Source organism: Apium graveolens, chromosome 2 (assembly GCF_009905375.1).
Source record: "Apium graveolens cultivar Ventura chromosome 2, ASM990537v1, whole genome shotgun sequence".
In the NCBI taxonomy this organism is placed as follows: Eukaryota; Viridiplantae; Streptophyta; class Magnoliopsida; order Apiales; family Apiaceae; genus Apium; species Apium graveolens.
This window is the reverse complement of record NC_133648.1, coordinates 15,667,019-15,691,304: the sequence shown is the minus strand read 5'-3', so window position 1 is coordinate 15,691,304 and position 24,286 is coordinate 15,667,019. Positions and strand designations below refer to the sequence as shown.

The window sequence follows — 24,286 nt, the reverse complement described above, 5'->3', positions numbered from 1 at the left end:
ACATGAATCTATCAGGCTGTTGAACAACCCTCCCACTACGACGAGGCACTGGTGCGGTATTAGTGACATGTTGTATATTATGTTGTGGTTGTTCTACTTGTACTACAGCTTCATGGGTATTATTTGTCCCTCCCACTAGTTCCTCTAAAACGACACTACTCATGGGTTTGTGATTCATTATATAGTCCTCCTCCAAGAATCTTGCATTGGTGCTAACAATGACATCCCGATTCTTCGGACTATAAAATAAATATCCTTTCGTTCCCATGGGGTAGCCTACAAACAACCTTACTTCTGTACGAGATTCTAACTTAGTCGCTTTCTTGTTCAACACATGTGTTGGACAACCCCATATTCGAATATGTCTTAGACTCGGTTTATCCCCGGTCCACAATTCTAAGGGGGTTTTAGGAACCGACTTAGAAGGTACTAAGTTCAGAAGATAAGCTGTTGTCTGTAAGGCATGTCCCCAAAATGACTTGGGTAAATCCGAATAACTCATCATCGATCTAACACTCTCTAAAAGAGTCCGATTCCTTCTCTCTGCTACACCGTTCTGTTGGGGTGTGCCTGGTGCAGTTAACTAGGATTCTATCCCATTTTCTGATAAATATTCCCTAAATTCTCCAAGCAAGTATTCGCCACCACAATCTGATCGTAGTGACTTGATACTTTTATTAAGTCGCTTCTCCGTTTTAGCTTTGTACTCTTTGAACTTATCAAAGCACTCAGACTTACGGTGCAACAAATAAACGTACCCATATCTAGAATAATCATCAATGAAAGTGATGAAATATTCATAACCACCTCTTGCTTGGATATTCATGGGTCCACATAAATCAGAGTGAACCAATTCTAACAGTTGTTTGGCTCTATTCCCTTTTGCCTTGAAAGGCCTATTAGTCATTTTACCTTCCAAGCAGGATTCACAAACTGGAAATGGCTCCACTGCCAATGAGCTTAAAGGCCCGTCTACTACCAGTCTTTGAATCCTCCTCAAGTTAATATGACCTAATCTCAAGTGCCAAAGATATGTTTGGTTCAAACTAGAAGGTTCCTTTCTTTTAGTAGAGTTAGAAGATGTGTTGTTCAATTCCCTAAATTGCAGTTACAGTGCAGGTTGACTAGGATTAATTATATACAAATTGTCTTACAATGTACCAGAACATATAATTCGTTTATTCATCATAATAGAAACATTACGATCCAAACAAACATTATAACCATCCAAAGCAAGTTTAGAAACCGAAATTAAATTCCTTCTAAAAGAAGGTACATAAAGACAATTGTTCAAAACCAAAATCCTATCAGAACCAAAAGATAAATGAATAACTCCTACTGCAACTACTGCTACTTTCGTAGCATCTCCCATGAACACGTATATCTCACCATCTCTAAGCATTCTGGATAGTTGGAACCCCTGCATAGAATTACAAACATGATCAGTGGCTCCTGTATCTACACACCAAGTGTTCGTAGATATAGCCGCTATAAATGTTTCTGTAACTAGAGAAAGAGACATACCAGTATTATTTGTCTTCTTAGGAAGAGGACAATCCTGTTTCCAGTGACCTGACTGTTTGCATCTGAAGCACTTTCCCTTAGGCTTTTTCACACCACCCTGAACTCCCACTGCATTCACAGCTTTCTGTGTCTGAGCCTTTTTCTTCTTCTTAATACCTTTCGGCTTAGAGGAAGAACCTTTCTCAGCCACATTCACTTGAACACTCTGCCGAAATAATCCTTTAGCTGCCTGAAGTTCTGTCAGCAATTCCGCGAGACTATACTGCCTCTTGTTCATGTTGTAATTCAAGCGGAACTGCTCAAAACTCTTCGACAAGCTCATAAGGATAATGTCAATCTGGGTTTCCCCGTCAAGTTCAGCACCAAGGATCTCTATCTCATTCAGATGAGACATCATCTTGAGAACATGATCCCTTACAAGTGTGCCTTCAGCCATCTGAGTGTTCATTAAAGCCTTCATGGCTACTTGCCTAGCAGCCCTATTCTGATCTCCAAAAAGTTCCTTGAGATTAAAGAGCAAATCCGAAGCAGTGGCCATAGACTGATGCTGATGCTGTAAAACACCCGACATTGCTGCCAGAATGTAACATCGCGACATCTCATCAGCCTTAATCCACCGTTTATAATACTCTTTCTCATCTTCAGGAGCATCAACAACATGCTGTTCAGGCTTGGGTTCATAAGTGCAAAACTTGTACTCCTCAGCAGTCAACACAATGTCCAAATTTCGTTTCCATTCAATATAGTTAGGTCCGGTAAGTTTGTTATCCTTAAGTATGGTGAAGAGTGGATTAAAACCTATTTTATCCTGAGAAGCATGCATAAAAACATCACATAAATAAGGGTGCATTAGTTATTAAGATCTATTGATTCCTCTAACAATTATTAAAATTTAATGCACTAACATATAAACACCATAAGCTTCTGGTACGCCACGATGTGTGACATGTATACCACCTAATTTTGTTTAAATGTTACTTCGGTCCTATTACTAAACAATATGCCACGTTGGGGTGGACTATATTATTTTTCATAGCTAAGTGTATACCATCATCAAATCTTAAATTATTTGAAATCTATGGAACTTGGTACGCCACGATGGGTGGCGTGTATACCTTTCAATATTCGTAATTTTGCCTTGAATAGAATACTTCAATTCAATATTCATCAATGGTTTGATTTTCAGGTAGTGGAGGAGTCACATCGGTCTCGCTTAAAATCCACAGCCTTACAAGTTCGATGAACCCGTTTTTGACAAAATCGCCCCAAATCAGAAATAAAGAAAATCCGTATTTATTCCTTTCAAAATTTATTAATTTAAGAAGTTTGTTCTAGTAATTTCTATAACATTCTAGACACCATAAATTACATGCCACGATGGGTGACGTATATATAATTTATATTCGTCTTTATGTTAAATTACCTACAACCAATAATGGAGACCATGGGATTTAATTTCATATTAATTCCCTCTCCCACTTAGAATATTTTTATTAAAATTGAGGAATTTTAAAATTAAATGGGGCCCTATGTTGTTATAATTATGTCTAATCATGCATTCAAAATACACACATAATTTTAGCAACATATAACATTTAATTAAAGCAATAAATAAAATTTATGTTCATGTCGTCCTAATTAAGTTAAACATGCAATTTTAAAAGAATTACACACATAATTAACGACACACATAATCAATAAATTAAAGCAATAATTAAAATTTAATGGAAAAAATTAAAATAAATTTTCCACTATTATGGCCCTTGAAAAAAAATCCAGCTCTAAAAAAAAATCTGCCCCAAGCGCGCCCCGACGCCCCAGCAGCCCCAGCAACCCCAGCAGTCCCAGCTGCCGCAGCGGCCCCAGCAGCCCCAGCTGCCGCAGCGCGCGCGCCTGTTGCTTTTCTGTGAGTTTTGTTTTGATTTTGTTCGATCCAAACATCAACAGCAGCCCCTTGTAATCGCATAGCGGAACAAAAAACTACCGGAATTGATTTCTGATCGCACATAACTATTACAAAATACCCGGAACAATTACAAAAAAAATAGATCTAATACAAAACTAATTTTGTAAAATCTATTCTAACACAATCAACCCTCGTGTAAATTACAACCACGATTAAACCACGTGGAAACCAAAACAAAAATTAACCACGATTAAACCACGCGGGATCCAAACACATAATTAAAATATACATGGCCATAATAGTGGATTAACAACCTGCATCAAAACCAATACAAGCAAAACACTATATACACGCATATATAATTACGACATGGACATTATATCATAAAACGTAGAACCCATTACCAGGCTCTTGATACCAATTGTTGGGAACCATGGACTTAGGGTGTTACTACGTTTTACGATAAAGATTACGAAAAGAGGATTACCTTGTTAATGGTTGATTCCACGCTCTTCTATTGTATTCCCAAATTTCCTTGAGTGAAGTGTGGCCTCCGTCTTCTCAAGTTATCCTCTCTTCTTGCTCCTTGGTGGCTACAATATGTTTTCACACACTCCCAAGCAAGAAGAGAATAAGAATATATATAGGCTACAATAAGGACCATAGATAATTAGGTTGGGCCTTCTAATTACATCTTGAGCCTAGCCCAATGTAATTAAATATTAATTCAATCCACTAAAGAATTAATATTTGCACTACCTTTCCTAATACCGTAATTTAATTAATTCGATTCCAATATTATTTGCTAATTAAATTCCCCATGTTTAAAATATCATATGTCCATTAATTAAATAAATTACTGATAATTTATTTAATTAATATCTTTTATCCTTGATCATCCACTCAACCTTTATTTAATTATGCCAGAATAAATTCCACCTGCAGGGTTTCACATAATTAAATCTTTTTGAGCTTTCAAGGGGACATCATTAACCCGAATATTATCAGGACATGGATTCCTTCAGTAAATAATATCCACCATGTATATAATTCCATCACCCAAAATATAATGATATAATTCAAAAGAATTATTTCATATATAAATCAAAGCATGTAAATAATATACACGTGTCAATTACTATTTCCGGATTAAGAACCTAAGCATTAATAATAACATAGAATCTTAGTTCTCCTTTTTAATCAGTATTAAGGGAACAATTCTAAATTTTATCATGTTGAATATACACAAAATATACTAGTATTATTTATTAGTCAATATAAACTAATCTAAATAATACTACAGCCATACCAGTGGATTGTCCAACACCACCTGTGCTGTGAACCTTATTATATTATATAACCGTATTTAACAATCTAATATTCTGTATCCCATTTGATGCTAGATTGTTCACAATATATAATATTAGACAACATGTAAGCATTCAAATGATTCTCAAATAAACTGGCCAGAAATAAATGTACATACTTCAAATAAATATTTTCAGTATACACTAACACCAAGGACAAAGGGAAAGGAAAAATTTATGAACGAACCAAGTCACTGGACTTGAAAACTTCTCAAGATCTGATGAAACCAATGTGTAAAATGGTTCAAGTAACTGATGATAATCTTATTGAAGATGAAACTGTTCAAATTCTGAAAAGAAGAAAGATAAATGAAGATTCTAAAATAACCTCTGACACTGCTCAAGTTGTTGTTCAGAATAAAGGACATGAAGGTACAGAAGAAACAACAAATTATGATCAAGCTATCAAGACATCAACTACTGACAATGCTCAAGTTGATTTGGATAAAATGACAATTACTGATAAGAAGAAGCTGTTATGGAAGAAAGCTACTCTAGTTGAACCAAAATCTAATCTCGTGATTAATCAACTCGCTGCATTTGGGTTGAGAGCCAAGCAACCTAGAGATAGAGCTGGATTAGGTTCTGACGAAGAGAAGATTCAAATAGGAGTAGAGGTTACTCTAAGAGATCCTTTCATATTGACAGACAAACCATATGAACAAATCAAACAAAGGCACCTTGACAAGGTGTTGTGTGCTCAAATTGTGATAGATGCTCATGACAAAGAGAATTTAAAAAAGAAATTGATCTTATTTCTCAATGATGGAAGGACTTATAGATTAGCTGATACTGATGTATTAAAGAAGTCTATCAGAGAACTTCAACATATTCACTATCTTCTGGAAGAAAAATCTGATGTTACAAGAAGATGGTCAGAATACATTTTGAAGGCTATAAGAGATCTATTCATAATCTCTGGTACAAAGACTTCTCATTACAGTCCAATGATTACTGAAGGTGATGGAAGAGAAATTCCTATGCTGAAGAATTCTGCTAAGGTGGAAGTTATTCTGAAAGGAAGATGCTTATGTTATAATGAAAACTCTTCACATCCTAAGGTTATCAGACTTGGTGATGGACTTAAAAGAACATCCATTCAAGCTCTCAGAACAACCATTTATCAAATTGGTGATAGTAAAGAAGAAGAACTGATGCAGGTCAAATCACGGTTAACTGAAGTTCTGAAGAAAGCTGAAGATAATCTGATAAATGATTTTGTTAAGAATCATTATGGATTCAGATTGATTCAGTGATGTTGGTAAAGCTGGATGTTTTGTAAGTTGTAATTAATAGTCTTATTAAACTCTTATTGCATTTGAACTTAAATGTTTTTGACATCATCAAATCTATTAACTTGTATATTCTTGCATAATTTACAAGTTGGGGGTGATTGTTGGATATATTTGAGATGTCATGTCTAATATGTTTCATGTTTAGTTTTCAGATCTTAACTAACAGGAAATATCAGTTCTTACTGGAATCATGACTTACTGGAAGTCATGACTTAAGGATATCAGGAATTAGATTATCAGAAGATAATATCAGAACTTAAGTACTGGAGGACTAACAGTTAAGGAAGGAAGTTGATTTACAGGAAAGAAGATCAAGACTAATACAAGAAGAAGATATGCATGGAAAAAGTTAGAGGACTAGAAGAATTATATAAGATATCTGATTGATATATTTTAGGAGACATAATTATATTCCATATCAATTAGAAGTTATCTTGTAATTGTGTATCTATATAAACACAAACATAGGTTTACTCTATAAGAGTTATGATCATCGAGAAGATCATACAATTGTAACCTAGCAGCTCTCGTGATATTTGTTCATCACTGAGAGAGAACAGTTTCATTGTAACAGAGTTTATTATATCGAATACATCTGTTTTCTGTTATTTGTGCTTTAAATCGATTTGATTGTATTCTACACTGTATTCAACCCTCTTCTACAGTGTTGTGTGACCTAACAGTTTATATATTAAAATATGTAAGGGGTGATGATGTGGTTGGTGGGACTATTTCGGTACCAAATTATGGTCAAAACCTACCAAAATTAGTAGGTTTTGAGTTTCTTACCGATATTGGTAGGTTTTTGTGTTGGCGTGTATAAAACCTCAGATTAACTATTTGAAGAAAATAGTAAGCAATTCCTAGCAAATTTTTCTAATTTAATTTATTTGGTAGGAAAACCCCATTTTTCTTGTAATGCTTCCTGAATATAAATTATGCAATTTTCTTACGAGCCCTTCTTTTCTTGTCAATAATAGGGCACAAGATTTGGAGAAGAGGCTCGAGTCATTACAAGTTAAAATCACGGTAATTCTAATGTTTGAAATGCACTTTTTGTCGTATGTGCTGATTTATATAAATTGCAATTGAGATCATATTATTAGCATCATATTTTTATTCTTTATTTTTAAGTATATTTTTTGTAATTAAAAACTTATATCTTATCATTTCATATTCTATATTCCTTATTCTCGAGATTTATTAGACTATATATTCAGTCGTAAACTTATAAGTCTAATTAATAAAAAAAAACTTATATTTTCGTTCTATTGTCCGTAACAACATGTTCCCCCAATTCTCATATAGTATAGCCGAACTAGAAAACTGTTTGTGAATTATCTGTAAGGGTAGTTTGGCCTCAATCGCAACAATTAGTGTGTACATCTCATCTTTACTTAATTTTGTGTCCGAAGAGTAGTTTGTTGTAGAATTTTTAGTATTTCTTACACATTTGGGATATTTTATTGTTTTTTTCGTACACATTTTGTGGTTAGAATTCTTATTTATTAGGTAGGTGCTGGCAGAAATTACGGACAAAATGGGAATTAACTAGTAATTGCATTGAGGAGGTAGTGCAATTTAGTCTCCTTGCAGCCGGAAGCTTACTACTGCTATGTTTAATTCTACTCAATTACTATTTGTCATTTAAATGTTATTGACATTGTTCCAATATGCTTATAACTATAAGAGGCGTTTGGATATATCATGCGAATGAGAATGGGGAATGGGAATGGGCCTCAATGAGAATGAGAATGAAATGGAAATTGAGGGGCATGGTGAGTTTGATTTACTAACTGAGAGAAAATGAAGTTCACATTTTTCACCATTAAATTGATAATCCAAACACCATCATTTGGGTTTAAAATTTCGATTCCCGTTAATCGGACACATTAACCATCAAACGAATACTCCCATTAATTTCATGTTTATGTTTGCAGAGCTCCTTACTTGAAGGAATGGGCGGAATGGACGACGAAATTGACATGGACATGTCTTAAGAGCTCTATACTTAACTATTGTTGTTCTCGAGAGTATAAAATCTTGTCCGGTCTTCCTCACGTTACTTAAAATAATATTATAGCTTGGTTTAGACAAAGACTCGGGCTCGAGTTCTGCTGTCCCTAATTATTTAATTTAAATATTTGTTATTGGTATTAATATTAGTTATATTGGTTACTTAAAATGATATATATCACTCAGTTTAAGGAGGTTCATTAAATTTGTTATTACCAATCGGTACGAAAAGTATCGTACAATTCATAAATTATTTATTTTTGTCTATCATTACGAAAAGTATCGGAACAATAAGAAACATTATTGAAAAATATAAATATCATGTTGAGTCTTCCTTCGCCACCTTCAACTTTTTAAGCCCCTGGTTACTTTTTTTTTAAACTAACAATGGTGTTGTAGTTTTTATGTGCTAGTTTGGCAAATTAAATTATAATTTAAAATGAATAAGTGATTTACAACTGATAAGTATATTAATATTTATAAGTTATATAAGTGTGTGGATAAAAGTCAATTTTTTTTTTAATTGAATAAAAATAAATAAATTTTAAATACAATTATTTTATTTCGTGAATATTAAATTAGAAAAATATTTTACAACACATATTTTAAAATTAAAGTTAATAAAAAAATAAAATAATTAAAATAAATTTAGAAATAATACATCGTAACTAACATTAAACTTGTGAATATATAAATAATAAATTTAATTTATAAGTTGGGTCGGCAAAAATTCCAAAATAAATTATTACTGATTTATAAGTTACAAGTAAATTAAAAGCTAGTGTAGTAAGGTACACAAACAGTCTCTGTGTTGTTTCGGGGACTAAATCCACTTTCTATACTTGTCAACGTGTTTAGTTCTTTCCGTGTGTAATTTATATTTTAGGTGTGTGTAACTTTGTGTTTCTCCTACTAAATTTGATATTATTAACTAGATATTTGGACACAAAATGGTCCAAAAGAATAATTTAAGAAAGATACCTAATATTTGCATTTTAACATTAATATCAATATTATCCATGAAATTTAACAAAGTAACATTTTAATGCAAATAGAAGAATCCAAAAATATTTTAGTTGAATATATAAAGCATGTGCATAAATCACCACATGTTATTACAATTAGTAGTTATGTCTCAATTTTTCATATTATGACATTATGTTATCCCCTGAATTTGAAATCCCCAGTGCTTGACCCATCCTAAATTTTATAATATTAAAATTTCCTCAAATTTTATCATGCCTTCAATGTACAAAGAGTAAATAGACGCACGGGGACAGGTGATATATAATTTAATAATTTCTTTTCCTTCTTATAAAATAAAAAATTTATTAATAAATTTCAAAATTATAGTTTATATATATTTTAAAATATGTGTTAAACTCATTTAAAAAATGAAAATAAATAAATGGGACGGGAGTATTAACTATCTAAGTAATTGTTATAATACTAAAGTACATCACTAAATTCAAGCACCTGAAGGTTAGTTCAATTTTTCTAAAACTTAATTAAAATAAAAAAAACTGTTTTTTCATTGACAAGTAGAATTTTTGATATAATTTTATTTTTATATCAACTTAAACTAATTTAAATAAATATTTAGAATTTAATAAAATCATTATTTACACCAAAAATATGCGTCTGTATCAATAAATAGAGCTCCTTAATATTTATCATGGCATCATTTCCATCGTATATGTAGCTTAAAAAATAACAGAAAAATCATATCCGAAATTGGTTGTGCCTTGCTATCAAAATATAAACTCATGTCAAAACTGGTTGATAGGTTGTGCATGGGCATAAAAAATTGTACACTAATCAAATACTTCCCACGTCCCTTTTTAGTTATTATATTTAATTTTTGTATAATTAAATTGATCATAATTTAATTGATATTTATTAAAATTTTATGATTAAATAAAATAAAAAATTATATTATTGAAAAACATATATAATTTAACTATATATATAATTTATAATTTTTTCAAATAAAAACTTAATATTTAAATATTTGTTAAAGTTTAATTTGACCATTAAAAAAATATGACAATTAAAAGGATCTAGCTAGCAATAATACGTGAGTGACTAATGTCTAAAATTTTTACCCGATAACTGTATAGTTGTTTCAACTTTCAACTAATTTAGTACACGTTTCCGCTTGTAAAGACGTGTTAGCATACTAATAATAATCACTTGTTTGCTATCACTAACCATGAATCACCACAATGTGTAAACACAATGTTTAATTCAACTTTATGCCGCATTATCATAAATTAAGCTGCTTCTCAACTGTAAACTGTCTAAACAGGATTTGAAATTTAGAACTTTCGCACTCATATATAACATCGAATATACCAAACCAAAGAAATTCAGTACACAAGTTGATTGTAAAATAATAGCCCGTTCAAGGTACTAACAACATTATTATTATCAATAATTTTATTATCGCTACATGTTAACTAATACACATCTTCATTCTTATTGCATGTTCAGGTGATTTGATTAATCAGCACAAGTTTGTAATGGATTCATCATGCGAAAACAGTATTCGTCATTTTAAGATTACCAAGTCCCAACCGGTGCTCGTTCAGGTGGAAACAAGGCCGCATAATCCAGAGTATTATTTCTTGTCGAATCTTGACCAGAATATGACTTCTATAATGCAAACAGTGTATTGTTTCAAGCCTAATGGCGACAAGAAGAGCACAGAAGGCGTTGGCCGTGTCATAAGAGAAGCTTTGTCGAAAGTTCTGGTTTATTTTTATCCGCTTGCAGGAAACTTGACAGTCGGCAGTGATGGGAAGCTTACTGTGAAATGCACAAACAGAGGTGTGCCGTTTGTGGAAGCTGTGACTGATTGCGATATCGGTATCTTGGGGAATATCACGTTTCAGGATCCTGCCATGTTAAGCAAGCTTGTTTATACGGATTCCGCTGCTAAAGACCTTTTCGAGATTCCCCTGTTAACTGTACAGGTACTAATTATGGCCTCGTATAATTTAGAGTAAGTGCACTTTCGTGTACTTGTAGTTTGGCTGTCGGACCACTTGAGATACTAACACTAGATAATTTCATGTATTATAAAATTCTATGTGATACAACTAACAAATGGATTTGATGATTTAGGTAACGAGGTTCAGATGTGGAGGATTTGTAATGGGAATGACAATGAACCATTGCATGGCTGATGGAATATCAGCCATGGAGTTCCTTAACTCATGGAGTGAAATAGCAAGAGGCGTATCCCTATCAGTAGTACCTGCTATTGACAGATCAGTCCTAAAATCAAGACAACCTCCACAAGTTACTCGCACTCACAACGAGTTCTTGGAGATAAAAGACATATCAAACATTTCTGCACAGTATCAAGAATCTCAAATTGTTTACGAATCATTCAACTTTGATCAAGAAAAGCTAACAAGGCTAAAGAAGTTGATCATGGAAGATGGCACCATCAAGAACTGCACCACATTTGTGGCTCTCACAGCCTTGGTGTGGCGTGCAAGAACTAGAGGTCTTAGAATGGAACCAGAGCAACAGATCAAGCTTTTGTTTGCTGCTGATGGAAGATCAAAGTTGATCAATCCTCCATTGCCAAAGGGCTATTTTGGGAACGGGGTTGTGCTAGCATGTAGTGTGACTACTGCTGGAGATTTGGTGAACAAGCCATTGTCTTATGCAGTGCACCTTGTGCAAAATGCTATAAAGATGGTGGATGAAGAGTTTATTAGATCAGCAATTGATCATCTTGAAGTGAACAAAGAAAAGCCATCTTTATCCGGTACATTTTTGATTACTACATGGACTAGGCTTGCTTTCAACAAAACGGACTTTGGATGGGGAGAGCCGACTCAGGCAGGGTGCGTTACCCTACCGGAAAAAGAAGTAGCATTGTTTCTGGCTGCTGGTAGTGGAAAGGGAACTACAGTGCTGTTGGGGTTGCCAGTTAATGCCATGAAGTCATTCCAAGAACTCATGCAAATATAAGTTTTACACTAAACTTATATATAATAAAGGATTACACTCCAAGCGCCATAAGAGAATGGCATGTCATAATCTTAAGTATGCAGGAGCTTGATGTTATAAACATAAAGCGGGTAGTAGATATACACACATAAAACTATACAAGTATACATATAGAAATGTTTTTGTCAGGCTACAATTTTAGAAGCTTTTAAAATCCACTTAGAACTTGTTATCTATACAAATAAGATATGTAAAATTTTGTAAAGTGAAATCATTTGTACTTACCCTCCCTTGAACAAGTGCGTGAATTTGTGCCCAACCTTGGTGCTGATTCTGAAAATTATGTAGAGAAATCCGATAATTTGACATAGCTATTACCAGAGTGTTTCACTCTGCACCAAATTCAACCACAACCTTTGCGAAACATGTTTTTTTGAGTTTACAGTTCAGCATCACACCACATACAATACATTTATACAAGAAATTTACATAGATATCCTTGGGAATTTGATACAAGAACATCTGTAGATATATAGGCAGTAGCAATTTGCTCCCATTACTATTCGTCACTACTAAGATCTCCCCATCGAACATTATGTTTTGCAGCAAGATAATGTGCTCCAACTGGTCCTCTACTACCATAAGGATACAACTCAGGAGCAATCTTCTTCTTTTCTAGTTCCTTTAGTAGTGGGGTAAACAGAGACCAAGCAGCATCTAGCTCATCGCTTCTGATAAACAGTCGTCGCTCTCCTTCTATTGCATCTAGCAGGAGTCGCTCGTATGCATCTATTGCTTCATTTGAATACCTTCAGTTTATTTAAATTTTCACCAGTCAGAGCTTTACAAATATTGCGGAAACTCTAAAGACTGGACTGGGGTATGATACTCCTATATTTTCCAGTATTTGAGATGCAACCGAGACAATACAGTCAAGGAAAACTTTGTTTCCACTGGCAGCTTAAAATTAGCTGGTAATGCTGTAATTATGCTATCAAAATATTATATTTTCCTAATTAGAAAATATTACTGTATCTCTAATTCTGAAACAGAAAAATCTATACTATATCTTGATTTTGTAATTAATTAAAAACTTCTTTAATTAAACTTCCATTTCCAATTTGTCATTAGTGTTTAACATTTTTAGCAAGTTGACTTTGCCATCTACAGATTATTATCTTTGGCAAATTAATCATTGAGACACAGCACTACAAATGTTCGGATCCAAATTGCCATTTTAACTTAAAGCCATTTTCTATCTCAACTTTATCCAAAAGCTTATGGTGTTGCAACTTATATCATGAGTTCATTATTAATACTACTGCACTTTTTTAAATGATCACTACGTTCAATTATTATTTTGTGGTTTAAGCATGATATTTTTATAAAACATGTATTACCTTGCACTGTAAAGCAAGTTAAGGTCGCTACGATCCAATCTCATTCCTAGACCAGGAACCTTGTTGTTAATCTTCAGATATATGGCTTGATCCGGTTGCACACGAAGCACTAGTTCATTCGTAGCCTTGTCCAAATTTGTCCCAAAGTTCTTCTTGTACAAATTACCAGGGACATGCCTGAACTGAACTCTGATTTCTGCACTGAATTCCGTTGCAATAAGAACATCAGAACTTCCATTACAATAACTATCCGGCATCTACAGATGAAATTAGCATTTGAAAAGGATGAAGGATCTATTTACCGCCTAGTATGGAGTGCCTTCCCTGCCTTCATTAAGAAAGGAACCCCGTCCCACCGTGCATTATCAATAAACATTGCCGCAGCTGCAAATGTTGGAGTCAGACTGTCCTTTGGCACAGTTGGGTCATCTGTATATCCTAGATACGATCTGGAGCCCTTGCTGTGGCCCTTATACTGACCTACAACTACATCTTCAAGCTGCAAAGGTCTCATTGACCTTAAAACCTTGACCTGAATGGTTATCACAAATTCTATTAGATAGTAAATTTCTATTTACATGGATCTGGAGTTTTCTATAAGACTTGCAGGTTTTTAATACTTATACGTCCTCCTAGAAAAGAGTTCCATATAGCAGGATATCTTGAAAAAACGAAAACTTACTAATACAGATGGCTTCTACCTTTTCATTTCTTATATCCTCGGCATCCAGGCTGACGGGCGTCTCCATAGCAAAAAGTGTTAATATTTGTAGGAGATGATTTTGCATTATATCTCTGATGATTCCATAGTTGTCAAAGTACCTGTGGACAAAAACAGATGAACAGATCTTTGAAAAACTAAGCATGGAAACATTTTAAACTATGATATGCATGTTCTATTGTTGCACATACGAATATGAGCTTACCCTCCTCTACCATCAGTACCAAAATCTTCGGAAAAAATGAATTGCACATTCCGGATGTAATTCCTTGACCAAAGTGGCTCGAAAACAAGATTTGAGAAGCGTAGCACTGATAGGTTCTCAACTATCTCTTTGCCCAAGTAATGATCAATCCTGAAGAATATTATCAAATGGAAACTCCACAGCTTCACAAGTTATTTTATCATGAAAGAATGCTGCAGAGTATACCTGAATATCTGGTCCTCAGCAAGGTACTGCTTTAGACATCTAGTTAGTTCTGCAGATGACTCAGAATCACGACCGAATGGCTTCTCAACAATAACTCTTGTCCACCCATTTGCTGAAGAAGCTTGGGCACTAGCACATTTTGCCACATCTACAAATATGTTTGGAGGTATAGATAAATAAAACAACCTATTTGACAGTAGGCCGGCCTGGATATAAATTACAAATTAGGATCAGTATTTAGAATTCAAGTGTGAGATATATGACAATTAAGCAGATCTCTCGCTAGAGTCAAATTCGACATAAAATGCATAATTTAGTTCATTACATCGATATGAAATTCTCATTATTTACTTCATTGAATCGTGTCATGCCTGGATATTCTATCTAATGACATTATTACATCCTTTCCACGCATAATTATCGAATTCATATAACTTTCTATAAAAGCATCTCTACTTCCAGTCAGAACTAAACCTTATATTCTGCTAAATTATACTAACATCAGTATCATCAGTGACATCACTAATTCTGATTATGTATACTTCCACACCCACACCCTCTGCAAGGATACTATACCAACAAAACCGCCATGTTTCACACCAAATAATCTTCCTTCCATCATTGAACAAGACCTTCACTACTAAAAAATAAATGAAGTATACACCCCCATCTTAATCCTTTCCTGGTTCATGTCCCACATGCACACACTGTAACTGAAGCCTGAAAGATACACCCACCATGTGGTACAGGACTTTCATCTTTCAAAAAATTTAACTTAATCACACAGATCGATGAGGAAGAAGAAGTAAACAGAAAAGGCATAACATTTGTACACAAGACATGCTACATACGCACAGTAATAATCTAGAAATTGAGCCATTGCGGCAGGGTAAACCATTTCAATTGAACAGCGATGTGTATTTTTGGCTTGTCACATTACATGTATTACACCGTCTTGATTCTAATCCGTTTATCTTTAAGAAGTGACCTTTTCGCCAACTCAGAAACTGGGGTATATGGTCAAAAAAACTATATCAGTTTCAAATCCCTCTTATGTTCGTTAGAAGCACGAAACCTATATCTAGATACATAAAACATTGAAATGATAAGTAAGATCTGTAATAAAACTATATCAGTTTCAAATCCCTCAGATATTCGTTGGAAGCACGAAACCTATATCTAGATACAGAAAACATTGAAATGATAAGTAAGATCTGTACCTCTTTCACTTTCATCTTTTTGTCTAATTCTGAAAAGTGCTCCTCTGAATTGTACTGTCCTGAATGGTAAAAACATCTTTCTAAAAATTGACTCATTTTGTCACCACAGTTTGCGCTGTAAATTAGCACCCAATATTTAGAAGATTGGCAGATAAGCTTCCTAAACAAATCATGTTAGGCAGAACACAGGTTAAGTATCTTACCTCTTATCAATTCTGCAAGTTAAGGTTTTGCTAATCATGGTTCTCAGCTCCTCATCGGTCATTTCAGTTCGGGCATAACCAAAGACTAAAAAATTCTGTATGTAAGCATCCAAAACATTTGTAATTAATCAACTCATTCGATCCAATAAATTAAGCAACATTATCACACATAAAAAGAACAGTAATATTATTAACATGAAAAACAATAAATATATAAACCTTTGGTAGGCAATCTTCATAAAACAAAGCAAAGAGTGCAGGAAAAATTTTCTTCTTGGCAAGGTCCCCAGAAGCACCAACAACAGTGACACTGAGATTAGACTCTTGGCTTCCCATTTCCAAGGATGTAGGTTCTCTCTCCACAGATTTTTCAGCTGAACCTACCGTAAGCAAAAGATTTAGAAAAATAAAATAAATAATAGGTGCAAATTTGGTGTTATTGTGTGCGTATTAGCAACTGAGGTTTAGTCACAGTTTAAGCAAAGTTACGCAAAATTGAATGACAAAAAACCTCTAATAATTAGAGTAGATTTTTAGAAGATGAGAAACCATTGAAATGTCACATTGTGACTTGGCCATGAAAGAAGAGGTCGACACCTTGTTTGTGACCTCATGGAATCATAAGAATTAATTAGTGACCAAATTTTTTCTCGATAGTGATTTTAAAAGCAAATCTTGAAGAGTACCAAACTCTACAACAGCTTGTCTTTGAAGACAATGAATTTGATAATTCATTTCTGAAATTACTACCACTCTATTTTGTATATCTGTATATATCTGTATACAACTTAACTGCCTTCTTTTTATCCGAACAGTCAACAATAATCAAGTACATACATTATCTATAATCAATAACCTTGGTTGTGGGAGAGGTCATATACTAGTTGTACAAGTGTGCTGCTAGAGCACCATAGTTATATTGAAAAGGAAGGTATAGACAAGAAAATCATATAAACAATTTCATATTGGCTTTAGGGAATATCAGAATGGCCCCTCTCAGTCAATGACCAAACTATTTTACAACTCTCATGGAACGAAAAACTTTTGAAGCAGACATTTAGAAGACTCTGGTGCAAGAGGACTCGTAGTCTATATATTTTTGGAACGAAAATTTTCGAAGCGGACATTTAGCAAACTCTGGTGCAAGAGGATTAAAAGTCTATAACTGCCACAATATCTACTTGACTTCAATGTTGCTTGATTCAATGAAGTAGACCATTGTGAACAACTTTGCTGATAATAAATGTATCATATTGTTGAAGTGAGCTGCAGTACCAGCTCGAGCACAATGTTGATTCTAAGGACATACAAACATTACAAATTAACGTTCAGCTAGGAATATTTGTGTACAAGTTGTATCTTTTGGTTCTATGGCTGTCATCATTAGGCGATGATCGGAGAAATTACCATAGATTATTAGTTTACATCTTAACCAATAATTGAAATTAGTCTTTGGCTCTATTCACTAAAAATAATATGATCTAATATCCAATTATTATTAACTTAACACCGGACTTTCTCCTAACGGAAGTCATAAATATCTATGATCCAATTAAACTGTAAATAAAAATATCGAAAAAATTAACCTTTTAGAAATGAATGATTAGCTAGTAACAAAGCAACACATAAACCCCCAATAGCAACAACACTTGCTATACATCCTTCAAATACACAGCATAAATATAATCACCATTCACAAATTAACAACATATATATATACAGAATATGTGTCTATATAAGTGCAGAAACACTGACCATCTTGCAGAGAAACAGCATTTAGAAGATGCCCATTTGAGTTTTTGAACTCAAAATCCTTTCTTGGATGAATTCTTGAAAAAACCTGAGGTGCCCATTTAAAAAGATTGCTTCTTGATGGGATAATGACAAGTTTCTTGGGGAAAAGAGTGTGTTTGTTGATAAAAGAGGATGATAAATTATTAGTTGAGGACGAACAATGACTTAATTGTGTAGACATAATAGCATCAAGTGATTAAAATGTAATGTACTACTCAAAATGTGTTTGATCTCTTGTCGGTGAAACAAAATTTGCAATCTCTCTCTCTCTCTGAAGTGGATTGAAATGAAAGACTCTCTCTCTCAGTCCTCTCTCTATCTCTCTCTGTCCTCTCTCTCTCTCAGTCCTCTCTCTCTCTCTGTCCTCTCTCTCTCTCTCTCTCAGTCCTCTCTCTGTCCTCTCTCTCTCTCTCCCCCCTCTCTCAGTACTCTCTCTCTGTGTGTCTGTGTGTGTGAAAAAAGTGGATTGAAATGAAAGAGGGTGTAGCCTTGTAGGTGATCATGTATGTGAGGTCAGGGTTTTTTCTTTCCCGGCACTTCTCTGTTTTTTGTCAGTTCCGTGCAGAAACGGATTACTTCTTTATTTTTTGGATTTAATTTTATTTTTTTAAAAGTATATACACTTTATGCATTTAATTTATTAATATAAATTAATTTTGAGAAAATATCGTCTTTTTTCCTTTTTCATTTTATACAGATACTAGACTATATACCCGGACTAATTAGGTAAACGCTGGGCAGCCACTAAAGGCCCATACAAAATGGGCATTAACGTATTATTTTAAATATATTATATTACTGAAAAATTCAAAATTTAAAGAGTAAAAATGTTAAAAAGTCTCGAAAACCTTTTCTAAAGCGTATATGCCCGGTGCAGGCCTGTAGCAAAGTGGGACTCTTGAATATGTGCGTAGATGTGGATGATTTACTATTGTTTTTTAACTTTTTCTTGATTTAATAAATATTTTATTATATTATAATTTGAATTAATAAAATTAATTTTGGAAATTTTTGATTTTCTACTAAGAAAGAAGTTTCCTACTAAGAAAGAAATTGAGTGCTATTTATTTTAATTAAATAATTTATGTTTAAACTTTTTTTGGAAGGTGTTAACATATATTTTTTAGGAAGGTGTTAACCAACAGACCAAACGAAACCATATTTCGCTTATAAGAGTATAATATAGATATATATCTCAATGTCACATATTCAAATTTATCGGATCAGAACAATCAAATTATACAAATTTGTTACATGAAAAGGTGAATTTTCTTTATTTTAAGTGTACCAGTAATTTTAGTTATTTTAAAGGATTTCATATTATTCAAAAGGATTCCGATATTGTAATTTTCAGAAAAATTGGATTTAAATATATTAAAGAAACAACTAGAAAAATAGAAATTACTAAAAATATTAATTTTACTTTTTTTTTTACAATTTTACCTTTTTCTCGAAAAATATTTGTTTGGGCTTGAAAAGCGATTGTTTTTTGAGATCTGTAAATCATAACGCCTTTGCTTCCGCTTGAAAATCCCTGACCAAAATTTGGTGAGAGTTTCTTTGGCAATCATTTCTTGTAAAAGGGCGGTTTGACAAATTTTATAAGTGAACTTAATGATTTAGCCGTAATAATTTAATGACGAGTGTTTATCAATTTTATTTTTTAATTTGAATTTACAATTTATAAGTTTTTAAGTTAAATGTTAATAACAACGTGTCAACTTATTTTGATTTTTCGCTTTTTTATTAATTTTAATTTTTAAATGTTAATCTAACTTAAAATATAAGAATTAAGATAATTTTATTTAAAATTATTTATTTTATTTCATTTATGTAAAAAATCTGATTTATAAGTAAAATTATCCAAACACTTATCTATACTATTGTATCAAAGACGAAATATTAAAAATTTGGTTGTTTATATTTCGTCACTTCCATTATATTTAAAATAGGACACCTATATTACTTATTTCATATTTCATATACCGAGCTTATATATTAACTTAAAATAAGATACATAACATGGGTAGCAATAACATGGGTAGCAATTCGTGGATGACTCCATTAGATAGAGGCCCGTAGAGAACCATTATATAGAAAATGTAAATACATAATTTATTTCATTTTTCATCATATATAATTACAAATGTTAATTACCAAATTAAAAAATGAAGTTACACAATTTTTATTTAAAAAATTAAAATTTGATGAAATAATTTAAAGTGGTTCTGTAGTAGAATCACGGTAAAATCACATTTATCCAAAATTAGTCTACAGTAAAATTAAATTTAAATTCAATTATTTTTTCCGAAAATCAATTATTAAATATTTTATTATATTTAAATATAATTATTATTCTACATTAATAATAAATTTGAGCAAATTTTATAATAAAATTAATAATTTTCTACGATACTATACCCTCTTTCAGATTTATTCTAATTGGAATTACCCAAGCGCGGGAGTCCTTCTATAAACATATAACTAATCTATAACATAGATGTTGCGAATTGCTAAAGTCCTAAATCATGCAAAGAACTCCTCGTAATTTACCCGCCATTTTAAATTATCATAACACATTTTTTATAAACAAGGTAGTCTACGTATATACTAATTATTATATATATTTATTTTAATGAACACATTTATTACGATAAATTTAGTTTAAAAAATAACTAATGAAATACTAGAAAAGAAAATTACCAAGATAACCATAAACCATGCATCGCGGATAGAGATGCACAAAAGGCTCACCGGGCCGGGTTTTGACCGGACCTTAAAAAGCCCCGTTCCGAAAATGTCAGAGCCCGTTTGGGCCCTCAAGGCGGGCCTAATCGGGCTTTCTTCGGGCCTAACCGGATCGGGTCGGGCTTTTTTCAAATTTAAATCGGATCGAGTATTATTAGTGATTCCGAAGAATACATGTGTTAGCAACTAGATCATCGTAAAAATGTATTAGTTTACATGGAATATTTTATGAAAACATTACTTCGTTGAAAACATTTAAATTCGGCAAAAAATAAACATGTTTATAGAATAATATGTTTTATCATTGTTATGATAACAATGATATCCAAATATTCATAACAATAATATCCAAATATATATCATGCATATTTTATATCTTCTTTCATTATTTATGCAACGAAGTATATAAATAATATTATTAATCACAAATATGTAAATATATATGTGTTTAAAGTATAATTTATATTTATAGTAAATGTGAATTTATAAATATATAAGAAAATATATTATAATAATCAGATTATAACCGGGCTTTTTCGGGTTTTTAATTGGATCGGGCCGGGCCGAAGCCCGGACTTTTAACCGGGCCGGGCCGGGCCGGGCTTTGCCTAAAAATATAGGGTCCGTCGAGGCCCGAAGCACGGGACCGGGACGGGTTTTGACCGGGCTTTGACCGGATCAGGCCGAGCCAGATTTTCGGGCCGGTCTTTTTGTGCATCTCTAATCGCGGATAGTAATAAACGAAATATTAAAAATCTCGTTGACGGTACATGTGTTTTGGTACATATTGATTTTATCGAATTACTAATACTATTCTATAACCTCGGCGATTCACGGACTAATTATATCATTTACAATTTTATTATTTTATTATTTTATATAAATAAATTATAAAAAATAATAATTATATTTTATTGAGATTAATGAAGTTAAAATATTCACATATTATTTTCTATATATCATATTATTGAAAGATTCAAAAATAAGATAATTAAAATTTTAAAATGTCCTCCTACTACAGTCTAACATAGAGTTTGTTTTTATATTACATACATGATTTAATTTTTTAATAAAATTATATTAATTTAAATTTTGTTTTGGAAGGTATTATCATACTTTTTAGGAAGGTATTAACCAACATACCAAACGAAATCAAGTTTACCTTATAATAGTATAGTATAAATATAAATAAATTATAAAAAACAATAATTATATATTAGTGAGATTAATGAAATTAAAATATTTATGTAATATTTATATATATATATCATATTATTGATGGATTCAAAATTTAGATTATTAAAATCTTAAAATATCATCCTATAGTCTATATAGGTCACTTTGTTGTGCGAGTGTAGAGCCTATAGGAAATTGGGAGTCTTGAATATTAATGGTATACGTGGATAATTTGGTATTGTTTTTTAAAATATTATTTTTAAAATTTTTTTGATTTAATAATTATTTTGTTATATTATAATTTGAATTACTAAAATTAGTTTTAAAAGTATTTGATTTCCTACAAAAGAGATAAGAAGGAAATTGAGTGCAATTAGAAATTAACTTGGATAATAATTCATAGAATTTGTAGTTATATTAGATAAATAATTTAATTTTTTTAATAAGATTATATTAATTTAGACTTTGTTTTTTAAGGTGTTATCATATTCATAGGAAGGTGTTAACCAACCGACCAAACGAAATTAGGTTTCGCTTATAATAATATAGTATAGATATAGAATTATAATAAGAAAGTAATCAAATCATGCAATAAAAAAATATTAATTTGAGATGTTCGTTTGATGGGCTTCCGAATATTAATTTTATAAAATCCGACCATATTAACATTTGTTAATAACTATCAAGCCGTTTAATTATTTCATTACTTTTTTTTATTGTAGGGAACCTGTAGCCGCTACCCTTCAGGTGCGTACTGGGTAAAACTAACAGGCTCATGCAATAACCTAACCTGACAGGCTCTGATTCAAGAGGCATAATTATCCCCTCTTTAACCAACTGAACTAACCCTTGCGGGTTTCGTTACTTTACTTAATAACCCCTAACTATACTATTATATTATATCTTTATTTATAACAACAGAGTTGTTATCCAAACTTTTGGTACTGTACCACCAAAATAATCTCGACATATTTTTAAAAATAGACGATCTTGTTATAACAAAAAATCAGACTTTTAAAATCAATTGTAGAAATTCTTAATACAATTATAAATAAAAAATTATTGCATTTTTCTCTCTTATTCAAACACCATAATTTGATACAATATCCAAATACAATCCTACATAAAATATGATTAGAAGTTCAACCGATCATAAATATAAATAGGTTACATTGTTCTACTACTATTCGAATACCAGATATGATACAATCGTAACTATAATATTATTAGAGATTCCACCATATAATATAATTATATAATATACACCGTCAAAAAGTAATTTAATTCAACATCCGTATATCTATCTATAACTGTATATTTGTTGCAACAACATTGAAACAAATTAGCAACAATAAAAATAATATTGAAACTACATCATAAATAACAATATATGTACATTTTTTTAAAAAAAAATAATTGATTTAAAAAATTTTAAAAGTGAAAACATGTAAATTCTAGAAAATTGTGCATCGCAGTGGTTTTAATAAAATATATTATATCTATACTATATTATAATAAATGAAACATTATAAGTTTGGTAGTTGGTCGGTTCGTGCTGAAATTAATTAATTCCTTCACTTAATTTATTATTTTGACATAATTGTCTTTATAATAGTATAGTTAAAAATTATGAAATTCCTAAAATAAAGATTTATATAACCGGACACAATAGACGAGTATGAGATGGTGTTTGGTACATATAGACGATGTGTTAGGCCTCAATGATATTATAGAAGGGGGTTGAATATAGTATCTACAATCAATTCGATTATAAACACAAGTTTGTAACAGAAAAACAAGTTTATTCAATAAATCAAACTCTGTTATAGTAGGTTTAATCTACTCTCTCAGTGATGTATGATATCACTAAGAGCTGTTAGGGTTACAATGAATAATATTCTCGTGAATGATAACACTTATAGTGTAAACCCTAATCTGTGTTTATATACTACACAGTTACAAGATATATTCTAATTGATATGATAATGATTCTGATTCCTAGAATACATCAATCAGAGATTATCTACCGCAGTCTTATAGCTGTCCAATTCTTCATGCATATCTTTACTTGTTTAATCCAGATCCTCTCCTGTAAATCAGCTGTTTTCCTTATCTGAAGTGTACCCGCACTTAAGTCTTGATATAAGTTCTGACGCCTTAAGTTCTGATAACTTCCTGTCTTCAGTAAGTTCTGATTTCCAGTTAAGTTCTGATAATAAGTTCTGAAACTAAACAAATCAGATTAGACATGACATCACAAATATATCTAACAATCTCCCCCAACTTGTAAATTATGAAAAATATACAAGTTAATAGATTTGATGATGTCAAAAATATTTAAGTACAAACGCAATGAAATATTATTTTAAACAGCTAAATACAACTTACAGTGCATGTAGCTTTACCAATATCACTGGATCAATCTGGATCCATAGTGATTCCTTGTAAAGTCTGTTACCAGCTTGTCCTCAGCATTTCTCAAAACTTCAACTAACCGTGCTTTGACTTGCATCAGTTTTT

At 32.1% G+C, this 24,286-nt stretch overlaps 2 protein-coding genes across 3 annotated transcripts; one reads left to right on the top strand and one right to left on the bottom strand.

Moving 5' to 3' along the window:
* Nucleotides 1-10,452: 10,452 nt before the first annotated feature.
* LOC141707023 (omega-hydroxypalmitate O-feruloyl transferase-like) lies at nucleotides 10,453-12,381 on the top strand. The gene is made up of 3 exons (XM_074509982.1): nucleotides 10,453-10,517; nucleotides 10,602-11,083; nucleotides 11,235-12,381. Exons 2-3 carry the CDS (start codon nucleotides 10,631-10,633, stop codon nucleotides 12,093-12,095), a joined length of 1,314 nt encoding a protein of 437 aa, XP_074366083.1. The 5' UTR covers nucleotides 10,453-10,517; nucleotides 10,602-10,630; the 3' UTR covers nucleotides 12,096-12,381.
* Nucleotides 12,382-12,425: 44 nt separating this feature from the next.
* Nucleotides 12,426-18,370, bottom strand: LOC141707022 (glucose-6-phosphate 1-dehydrogenase, chloroplastic-like). 2 transcript variants are annotated; one of them, XM_074509981.1, is made up of 10 exons: nucleotides 17,804-18,370; nucleotides 16,268-16,422; nucleotides 16,049-16,143; nucleotides 15,846-15,960; nucleotides 14,626-14,831; nucleotides 14,401-14,550; nucleotides 14,176-14,296; nucleotides 13,777-14,006; nucleotides 13,475-13,675; nucleotides 12,426-12,883 (listed from the first exon to the last, which is right to left on the bottom strand). In XM_074509981.1, exons 1-10 carry the CDS (start codon nucleotides 18,021-18,023, stop codon nucleotides 12,634-12,636), a joined length of 1,743 nt encoding a protein of 580 aa, XP_074366082.1. In that variant the 5' UTR covers nucleotides 18,024-18,370; the 3' UTR covers nucleotides 12,426-12,633. The 2 variants fall into 2 exon arrangements, with proteins under 2 accessions (XP_074366082.1, XP_074366081.1); XM_074509980.1 differs by having other exon boundaries at nucleotides 16,268-16,428; nucleotides 17,804-18,369.
* Nucleotides 18,371-24,286: the final 5,916 nt, after the last annotated feature.

Bases quoted from the DNA above. Each gene is read 5' to 3' on its own strand.
- LOC141707023 (XM_074509982.1), top strand. From the start codon at position 10,631: ATGGATTCATCATGCGAAAACAGTATTCGTCATTTTAAGATTACCAAG. The intron at 11,084-11,234 runs GTACTAATTATG...TTGATGATTTAG, and splicing joins TTCCCCTGTTAACTGTACAG to GTAACGAGGTTCAGATGTGG.
- LOC141707022 (XM_074509980.1), bottom strand. From the start codon at position 18,023: ATGTCTACACAATTAAGTCATTGTTCGTCCTCAACTAATAATTTATCA. The intron at 14,551-14,625 runs GTATACTCTGCA...AATATTCTTCAG, and splicing joins GCTGAGGACCAGATATTCAG to GATTGATCATTACTTGGGCA. The intron at 12,884-13,474 runs GTAATACATGTT...AATAAACTGAAG, and splicing joins AACTTGCTTTACAGTGCAAG to GTATTCAAATGAAGCAATAG.